The sequence below is a fragment of the Pseudorasbora parva genome, chromosome 3 (genome assembly GCF_024679245.1).
Source record: "Pseudorasbora parva isolate DD20220531a chromosome 3, ASM2467924v1, whole genome shotgun sequence".
Classification (NCBI taxonomy): Eukaryota; Metazoa; Chordata; class Actinopteri; order Cypriniformes; family Gobionidae; genus Pseudorasbora; species Pseudorasbora parva.
The window spans coordinates 64,557,252-64,567,681 of record NC_090174.1 but is presented as its reverse complement, the minus strand read 5'-3'; the positions used below and the strand labels follow the sequence as shown (position 1 = coordinate 64,567,681).

The window sequence follows — 10,430 nt, the reverse complement described above, 5'->3', positions numbered from 1 at the left end:
AACATTTTGTAAAGTGTTTGCCTTTTAACTATAGATAAATTAGTATTATTTTGTTCACATTGATGTTGTTACAAACAATACTGTCAGAAAATAGCCTATGAGATTTAATGTTAATGGACACAAATACTGTAGATTAGTGTTACTTCAACAATACTACAACTTTGTTTAATTATTTTAAAAATATAGGCCTAATAGCTACATTCGTAACATGTTATAAAGTGTTTTCCATTGACTCTCTATATTCAAACATTTTATTGCTATTAAAAATAAAAGACAGAGAATGTGACATTTCTATTTTTCAAAGGTCAAATAAAAATAACCATAATACAAGGTCTTAAAGTGAAATGTGTTTCTATGAAAGAAAACAAATATGACTAAAATATTTCTAAAATAATAGGTTTAAAACAAATTTAAATGGCACATAATATAAAATAAAAACATGCACAAAACGTTTCCTTAAAACACAAAATCTTGTGACTCTTAAGCCCATCTCATGGCATTTCTGCAGAAATATCAGTGTTTTCATCCCTGAAAGGAATATGTGTTATATATTAAGATATCTTTAATACTTCTGGAGTTACAGGCATGCAAACATGAGGGAAAAACACACCAGAAGTGCTTATTCCCCATGTTTGAGCGCTCCCCGTTGGCATATAATGACACTCAGATTGATAAAGTCATCAGATTTCACTAGTAGATCTGCCAATCTCTGTGTGAGAATAAAATAATGAAGCTGCTATCTTTCTAAAGTCATCTTTACACCGCTGTAATCCGGCTCCAGATGCCATTTTAACCCTCTTCTATAAAACCGTGATTACTGAGTCAATACACATCTGAGGCCTTTCATATTCTGGCCATTTGTGTTTGTCTTCTACAGAAAGAAATATTAACCAAATCTAAATTTGAGCCGGGGAAGCTTCTCAGATTTGGTTGATTTGACACGGAATGAGCCTGTTGTGCTTTACTGTGTGCAGTGCATGGGTTTGTGTTTGTGGTGTAAACAGGAAACACACACACACACACACACACACACACACACACACACACACACACACACACACACACACACACACACACACACACACACACACACACTAGAGCAGGAAACCTGTGAGTTATGATGCATGTGTCAGATAGCAGCCGCTGTGTTTACTCTCATGTCATCAGTGTGAGGCTGAACACACTCCACCTGTGTGTGAATCAACACGTCTGTAAGGTATGACAGCGTTTATACGTGTGTGTGTGTGTGTGTGTGTGTGTGTGTGTGTGTGTGAGGTATGACAGAGTTTATATGTGTGTGTGTGTGTGTGTGTGTGTGTGTGTGTGACAGCATTTCATTCAGTGCTTTGACATGCAGTGTTTGTTGTCACAATGCAGTTTAATGTGTGTGTGTGTGTGTGTGTGGGGGGGGGGGGCATGTTTTTGTGACATATGAGGACACAAATGTGTATAATGCCATGGGTATGACACAGGTATTACAGGAGAGGGTGAAATATGAGGACATTACCCATGGCCCCACTTTACAAAAGGCTTATAAATCACACAGGAGGAGTTTTTATGAGAAAGTAAAAATGCAGAATGTTTCCTGTGATGGGTAGGTTTAGGGGCAGTGTGTGTGTGTGTGTGTGTGTGTGTGTGTGTGTGTGTGTGTGTGTGTGTGTGTGTGTGTGTGTGTGTGTTTGTCATGATTGTCCTGTTTCATCAGTTTGATAATATCAGTGTTTCCAAAGACGGTTGAAATGTGAGAATGAAAATTGCGCTTTTGTATGCAATATTTCTGAGAGGCTTTTATACACCTGGTGAGGTGAGGAGGTAAAATACTCAGATAAGCCTTCATGAGTGTGAGCACTAAAGCCTTCGTGAGTGTGAGCACTAAAGCCTTCATGAGTGTGAGCACTAAAGCCTTCATGAGTGTGAGCACTAAAGCCTTCGTGAGTGTGAGCACTAAAGCCTTCGTGAGTGTGAGCACTAAAGCCTTCATGAGTGTGAGCACTAAAGCCTTCGTGAGTGTGAGCACTAAAGCCTTCATGAGTGTGAGCACTAAAGCCTTCGTGAGTGTGAGCACTAAAGCCTTCGTGAGTGTGAGCACTAAAGCCTTCATGAGTGTGAGCACTAAAGCCTTCGTGAGTGTGAGCACTAAAGCCTTCATGAGTGTGAGCACTAAAGCCTTCATGAGTGTGAGCACTAAAGCCTTCATGAGTGTGAGCACTAAAGCCTTCGTGAGTGTGAGCACTAAAGCCTTCATGAGTGTGAGCACTAAAGCCTTCGTGAGTGTGAGCACTAAAGCCTTCATGAGTGTGAGCACTAAAGCCTTCGTGAGTGTGAGCACTAAAGCCTTCGTGAGTGTGAGCACTAAAGCCTTCGTGAGTGTGAGCACTAAAGCCTTCGTGAGTGTGAGCACTAAAGCCTTCGTGAGTGTGAGCACTAAAGCCTACGTGAGTGTGAGCACTAAAGCCTTCGTGAGTGTGAGCACTAAAGCCTTCGTGAGTGTGAGCACTAAAGCCTTCGTGAGTGTGAGCACTAAAGCCTTCATGAGTGTGAGCACTAAAGCCTTCATGAGTGTGAGCACTAAAGCCTTCGTGAGTGTGAGCACTAAAGCCTTCGTGAGTGTGAGCACTAAAGCCTTCGTGAGTGTGAGCACTAAAGCCTTCGTGAGTGTGAGCACTAAAGCCTACGTGAGTGTGAGCACTAAAGCCTTCATGAGTGTGAGCACTAAAGCCTTCATGAGTGTGAGCACTAAAGCCTTCATGAGTGTGAGCACTAAAGCCTTCGTGAGTGTGAGCACTAAAGCCTTCGTGAGTGTGAGCACTAAAGCCTTCGTGAGTGTGAGCACTAAAGCCTTCATGAGTGTGAGCACTAAAGCCTTCGTGAGTGTGAGCACTAAAGCCTTCATGAGTGTGAGCACTAAAGCCTTCGTGAGTGTGAGCACTAAAGCCTTCGTGAGTGTGAGCACTAAAGCCTTCATGAGTGTGAGCACTAAAGCCTTCATGAGTGTGAGCACTAAAGCCTTCATGAGTGTGAGCACTAAAGCCTTCGTGAGTGTGAGCACTAAAGCCTTCGTGAGTGTGAGCACTAAAGCCTTCGTGAGTGTGAGCACTAAAGCCTACGTGAGTGTGAGCACTAAAGCCTTCGTGAGTGTGAGCACTAAAGCCTTCGTGAGTGTGAGCACTAAAGCCTTCGTGAGTGTGAGCACTAAAGCCTTCGTGAGTGTGAGCACTAAAGCCTTCGTGAGTGTGAGCACTAAAGCCTACGTGAGTGTGAGCACTAAAGCCTTCGTGAGTGTGAGCACTAAAGCCTTCGTGAGTGTGAGCACTAAAGCCTTCGTGAGTGTGAGCACTAAAGCCTTCATGAGTGTGAGAACTAAAGCCTTCGTGAGTGTGACCACTAAAGCCTTCGTGAGTGTGAGCACTAAAGCCTTCGTGAGTGTGAGCACTAAAGCCTTCGTGAGTGTGAGCACTAAAGCCTTCGTGAGTGTGAGCACTAAAGCCTTCGTGAGTGTGAGCACTAAAGCCTTCGTGAGTGTGAGCACTAAAGCCTTCGTGAGTGTGAGCACTAAAGCCTTTGTGAGTGTGAGCACTAAAGCCTTCGTGAGTGTGAGCACTAAAGCCTTCGTGAGTGTGAGCACTAAAGCCTTCGTGAGTGTGAGCACTAAAGCCTTCATGAGTGTGAGCACTAAAGCCTTCATGAGTGTGAGCACTAAAGCCTTCATGAGTGTGAGCACTAAAGCCTTCGTGAGTGTGAGCACTAAAGCCTTCGTGAGTGTGAGCACTAAAGCCTTCATGAGTGTGAGCACTAAAGCCTTCGTGAGTGTGAGCACTAAAGCCTTCATGAGTGTGAGCACTAAAGCCTTCGTGAGTGTGAGCACTAAAGCCTTCGTGAGTGTGAGCACTAAAGCCTTCATGAGTGTGAGCACTAAAGCCTTCGTGAGTGTGAGCACTAAAGCCTTCATGAGTGTGAGCACTAAAGCCTTCATGAGTGTGAGCACTAAAGCCTTCATGAGTGTGAGCACTAAAGCCTTCGTGAGTGTGAGCACTAAAGCCTTCATGAGTGTGAGCACTAAAGCCTTCGTGAGTGTGAGCACTAAAGCCTTCATGAGTGTGAGCACTAAAGCCTTCGTGAGTGTGAGCACTAAAGCCTTCGTGAGTGTGAGCACTAAAGCCTTCGTGAGTGTGAGCACTAAAGCCTTCGTGAGTGTGAGCACTAAAGCCTTCGTGAGTGTGAGCACTAAAGCCTACGTGAGTGTGAGCACTAAAGCCTTCGTGAGTGTGAGCACTAAAGCCTTCGTGAGTGTGAGCACTAAAGCCTTCGTGAGTGTGAGCACTAAAGCCTTCATGAGTGTGAGCACTAAAGCCTTCGTGAGTGTGAGCACTAAAGCCTTCGTGAGTGTGAGCACTAAAGCCTTCGTGAGTGTGAGCACTAAAGCCTTCGTGAGTGTGAGCACTAAAGCCTACGTGAGTGTGAGCACTAAAGCCTTCATGAGTGTGAGCACTAAAGCCTTCATGAGTGTGAGCACTAAAGCCTTCATGAGTGTGAGCACTAAAGCCTTCGTGAGTGTGAGCACTAAAGCCTTCGTGAGTGTGAGCACTAAAGCCTTCGTGAGTGTGAGCACTAAAGCCGTCATGAGTGTGAGCACTAAAGCCTTCGTGAGTGTGAGCACTAAAGCCTTCATGAGTGTGAGCACTAAAGCCTTCGTGAGTGTGAGCACTAAAGCCTTCGTGAGTGTGAGCACTAAAGCCTTCATGAGTGTGAGCACTAAAGCCTTCATGAGTGTGAGCACTAAAGCCTTCATGAGTGTGAGCACTAAAGCCTTCGTGAGTGTGAGCACTAAAGCCTACGTGAGTGTGAGCACTAAAGCCTTCGTGAGTGTGAGCACTAAAGCCTTCGTGAGTGTGAGCACTAAAGCCTTCGTGAGTGTGAGCACTAAAGCCTTCATGAGTGTGAGAACTAAAGCCTTCGTGAGTGTGACCACTAAAGCCTTCGTGAGTGTGAGCACTAAAGCCTTCGTGAGTGTGAGCACTAAAGCCTTCGTGAGTGTGAGCACTAAAGCCTTCGTGAGTGTGAGCACTAAAGCCTTCGTGAGTGTGAGCACTAAAGCCTTCGTGAGTGTGAGCACTAAAGCCTTCGTGAGTGTGAGCACTAAAGCCTTTGTGAGTGTGAGCACTAAAGCCTTCGTGAGTGTGAGCACTAAAGCCTTCGTGAGTGTGAGCACTAAAGCCTTCGTGAGTGTGAGCACTAAAGCCTTCATGAGTGTGAGCACTAAAGCCTTCATGAGTGTGAGCACTAAAGCCTTCATGAGTGTGAGCACTAAAGCCTTCATGAGTGTGAGCACTAAAGCCTTCGTGAGTGTGAGCACTAAAGCCTTCATGAGTGTGAGCACTAAAGCCTTCGTGAGTGTGAGCACTAAAGCCTTCATGAGTGTGAGCACTAAAGCCTTCGTGAGTGTGACCACTAAAGCCTTCATGAGTGTGAGCACTAAAGCCTTCATGAGTGTGAGCACTAAAGCCTTCATGAGTGTGAGCACTAAAGCCTTCGTGAGTGTGAGCACTAAAGCCTTCATGAGTGTGAGCACTAAAGCCTTCGTGAGTGTGACCACTAAAGCCTTCGTGAGTGTGAGCACTAAAGCCTTCGTGAGTGTGAGCACTAAAGCCTTCGTGAGTGTGAGCACTAAAGCCTTCGTGAGTGTGAGCACTAAAGCCTACGTGAGTGTGAGCACTAAAGCCTTCATGAGTGTGAGCACTAAAGCCTTCGTGAGTGTGAGCACTAAAGCCTTCGTGAGTGTGAGCACTAAAGCCTTCGTGAGTGTGAGCACTAAAGCCTTCGTGAGTGTGAGCACTAAAGCCTTCATGAGTGTGAGCACTAAAGCCTTCGTGAGTGTGAGCACTAAAGCCTTCGTGAGTGTGAGCACTAAAGCCTTCATGAGTGTGAGCACTAAAGCCTTCATGAGTGTGAGCACTAAAGCCTTCATGAGTGTTAGCACTAAAGCCTTCGTGAGTGTGAGCACTAAAGCCTTCGTGAGTGTTAGCACTAAAGCCTTCATGAGTGTGAGCACTAAAGCCTTCGTGAGTGTTAGCACTAAAGCCTTCATGAGTGTGAGCACTAAAGCCTTCGTGAGTGTGAGCACTAAAGCCTTCGTGAGTGTGAGCAATAAAGCCTTCATGAGTGTGAGCACTAAAGCCTTCATGAGTGTGAGCACTAAAGCCTTCGTGAGTGTGAGCACTAAAGCCTTCGTGAGTGTGAGCACTAAAGCCTTCATGAGTGTGAGCACTAAAGCCTTCGTGAGTGTGAGCACTAAAGCCTTCATGAGTGTGAGCACTAAAGCCTTCGTGAGTGTGAGCACTAAAGCCTTCATGAGTGTGAGCACTAAAGCCTTCGTGAGTAATAGCACTAAAGCCTTCATGAGTGTGAGCACTAAAGCCTTCATGAGTGTGAGCACTAAAGCCTTCATGAGTGTGAGCATGATGTTCTGATGGTGTGCCACAAGAGGGCAGTAAAGCTTTAGAAAAGCATCTTTTCCTGCTGATCTGTCCAGGTCTCCAGACGGACACTGGATGGTTTAGTGTCAAATGTACTTGAGTTTAGAGTTGATAGCTCATTAAATGTATGTTTAATTCATATTGAGCACTAAGTCAAGCATGACCAGTGAGTATATTTAACCCAGAAGCCTGACTCCCGCAGGCATAAACACACGCTCAGAAAACTGGTTTCTTTCCAAGAGTTTCCATTTTTAATCTGGACTAAAAATGTACAAAGTCTCCACATCCACATCGTTTGAAATCAAAGTGTGGAAATTAGGCCGCTTGGCTATTTCAGTGTCTCATAAACGCACGTCTCTATTGACATCTAATTACAGTAATACCCACCTACAGCAGGAATTACAGCAGATATTACTGTCAGCGTGTGTGTGTGTGTGTGTGTGTGTGTGTGTGTGTGTGTGTGTGTGTGTGTGTGTGTGTGTGTGTGTGTGTGCACGCTTGCGTGCAGGGGCAGTGTAAGGTGATAGAAAATAGGGTTTGTATAAAAACCATTACGCCTATGGAATGTCCCTGTGTGTGTGTGTGTGTGTGTGTGTGTGTGTGTGTGTGTGTGTGTGTGTGCGTGTGCGTGTGCGTGTGCGTGTGCGTGTGCGTGCGCGTGCGCGTGCGCGTGCGTGTGCGTGTGTGTGTGTGTGTGTGAATGTTGTTATATTAACCTCAAGGTTTTCTGAAGATCATGTGTTCTGTGTCTGCATTTCTTCTCTTCTTTGTAAGACAATATGAAGCGTTGCGTCCTCACTGCAGTCGCTCAGGGTTCGGCTGGTTTCAGCACACGGTTGCTAGGCTGTTGCTAGGCTGTTCTGGATGTTGCAGTCTGTGGGTGTGTTTACATGCACCAGTTTTATAAAAGTTGTTTCTATGAACCCTAAATGTTTCCAGCGAGTATGTGCATTAGATGCTGTGAAACATTTTATCATACATTTAGTAAATATGCACTGACCATACACTGACCATACTCTGACCATAAACTCATACTCTGACCATACACTGACCATACACTGACCATACTCTGACCATAAACTCATACTCTGACCATACACTGACCATACACTGACCATACTCTGACCATAAACTCATACTCTGACCATATTCTGACCATACACTGACTATACACTGACTATACAATGACTATAAACTCATACTCTGGCCATACACTGACCATACACTGACCATACTCTGACCATAAACTCATACTCTGACCATAAACTTATACTCTGATCATACACTGACCATAAACTAATACTCTGACCATACTCTGACCATACTCTGACCATACTCTGACCATAAACTAATACTCTGATCATACACTGACCATAAACTAATACTCTGACCATACTCTGACCATACTCTGACCATAAACTAATACTCTGACCATACTCTGACCATAAACTAATACTCTGACCATACTCTGACCATAAACTAATACTCTGACCATACACTGACCATACACTGACCATACTCTGACCATAAACTCATACTCTGACCATACTCTGACCATACACTGACCATACTCTGACCATAAACTAATACTCTGACCATACTCTGACCATACACTGACCATACTCTGACCATAAACTAATACTCTGACCATATTCTGACCATACACTGACTATACACTGACTATACAATGACTATAAACTCATACTCTGGCCATACACTGACCATACACTGACCATACTCTGACCATAAACTCATACTCTGACCATAAACTTATACTCTGATCATACACTGACCATAAACTAATACTCTGACCATACTCTGACCATACTCTGACCATACTCTGACCATAAACTAATACTCTGATCATACACTGACCATAAACTAATACTCTGACCATACTCTGACCATACTCTGACCATAAACTAATACTCTGACCATACTCTGACCATAAACTAATACTCTGACCATACACTGACCATACACTGACCATACTCTGACCATAAACTCATACTCTGACCATACTCTGACCATACACTGACCATACTCTGACCATAAACTAATACTCTGACCATACTCTGACCATAAACTAATACTCTGACCATACACTGACCATACTCTGACCATAAACTTATACTCTGATCATACTCTGACCATACTCTGACCATAAACTAATACTCTGACCATACTCTGACCATACACTGACCATACTCTGACCATACTCTGACCATAAACTAATACACTGACCATACTCTGACCATACTCTGACCATACTCTGACCATACACTGACCATACACTGACCATAAACTAATACTCTGACCATACTCTGACCATAAACTAATTATCTGACCATACTCTGACCATACTCTGACCATACACTGACCATACTCTGACCATAAACTAATACACTGACCATACTCTGACCATACTCTGACCATACACTGACCATACTCTGACCATACACTGACCATAAACTAATTATCTGACCATACTCTGACCATACTCTGACCATACTCTGACCATACTCTGACCATACTCTGACCATAAACTAATTATCTGACCATACTCTGACCATACTCTGACCATACACTGACCATACTCTGACCATAAACTAATACACTGACCATACACTGACCATACTCTGACCATACTCTGACCATACACTGACCATACACTGACCATAAACTAATACTCTGACCATACTCTGACCATAAACTAATTATCTGACCATACTCTGACCATACTCTGACCATACTCTGACCATACTCTGACCATAAACTAATACACTGACCATACTCTGACCATACTCTGACCATACACTGACCATACTCTGACCATAAACTAATACTCTGACCATACTCTGACCATAAACTAATTATCTGACCATACTCTGACCATAAACTAATACTCTGACCATACTCTGACCATAAACTAATACTCTGATCATACACTGACCATAAACTCATACTCTGACCATACACTGACCATACACTGACCATAAACTCATACTCTGACCATACACTGATCATACACTGACCATAGACTCATACACTGACCTTAATCTTGGGATTAAGAAAAAAAGTTATATTTTAGTTTCATCTGACCACATGACTTTCTCCCATGACTGCTCTGGATCATCCAAATGGTCATTGGCAAACTTAAGACGGGCATGAACATGTGCGGGTTTAAGCAGGGGAACCTTCGGTGCCATGCATGATTTCAAACCATGACCATGTCTTAGTGTATTACCGACAGTAACCTTTGTAACGGTGGTCCCAGCTCTTCTCAGGTCATTGGCCAGCTCCTCCGTGTAGTTCTGGGCTGATTTCTCACCTTAGGATCATTGAGACCCACGAGGTGAGATCTGGCATGGAGCCCCAGTCTGAGGGAGACTGACAGTCATGTTTAGCTTCTTCCATTATCTAATGATTGCTCCAACAGTGGACCTTTTTTCACCGAGCTGCTTGGCCATTTCCCCGGAGCCCTTTCCAGCCTTGTGGAGGTGTGTGATTGTGTCTCTCGTGTCTTTGGACAGCTCTTTGGTCTTGGCCATGTTAGTAGTTGGACTCTTGCTGATTGTATGAGGTGGACAGGTGTCTTTATCAGCTAACGGCCTCAAACAGGAGCATCTAATGTAGGATAATAAATGGAGTGGAGGTGGACATGTTAAAGGCAGACTAACAGGTCTCTTGAGGGTCAGGATTCTAGCTCATAGACAGGTGTTCAAATACTTATGTGCTGCTGTATTATACAAATTGGGATTTCTGGATTTTCTTTCTCCAGATTATGTCTCTCTCAGTGGCCATGCACATATGATGACAATTTCAGACCCCTCCATGATTTCTAAGTGGGAGAACTTGCAAAATAGCAGGGTGTTCAAATACTTATTTTCCTCACTGTATAACTTTAACTTCACTACATTTAAAAGACAAATATCATACTCAGCTTCGTAACTTTTC

The 10,430-nt window shown here is 43.9% G+C and overlaps 1 protein-coding gene across 1 annotated transcript; it reads left to right on the top strand.

The window, feature by feature from the left end:
* Positions 1–1,835: 1,835 nt before the first annotated feature.
* On the top strand, positions 1,836–6,467 carry LOC137071674 (streptococcal hemagglutinin-like). The gene has a single exon (XM_067439855.1). The coding sequence runs from the start codon at positions 1,836–1,838 to the stop codon at positions 6,465–6,467; it is 4,632 nt and encodes a 1,543-aa protein (XP_067295956.1).
* The last annotated feature ends 3,963 nt before the right edge of the window (positions 6,468–10,430 follow it).

Bases quoted from the DNA above. Each gene is read 5' to 3' on its own strand.
- LOC137071674 (XM_067439855.1), top strand. From the start codon at position 1,836: ATGAGTGTGAGCACTAAAGCCTTCGTGAGTGTGAGCACTAAAGCCTTC.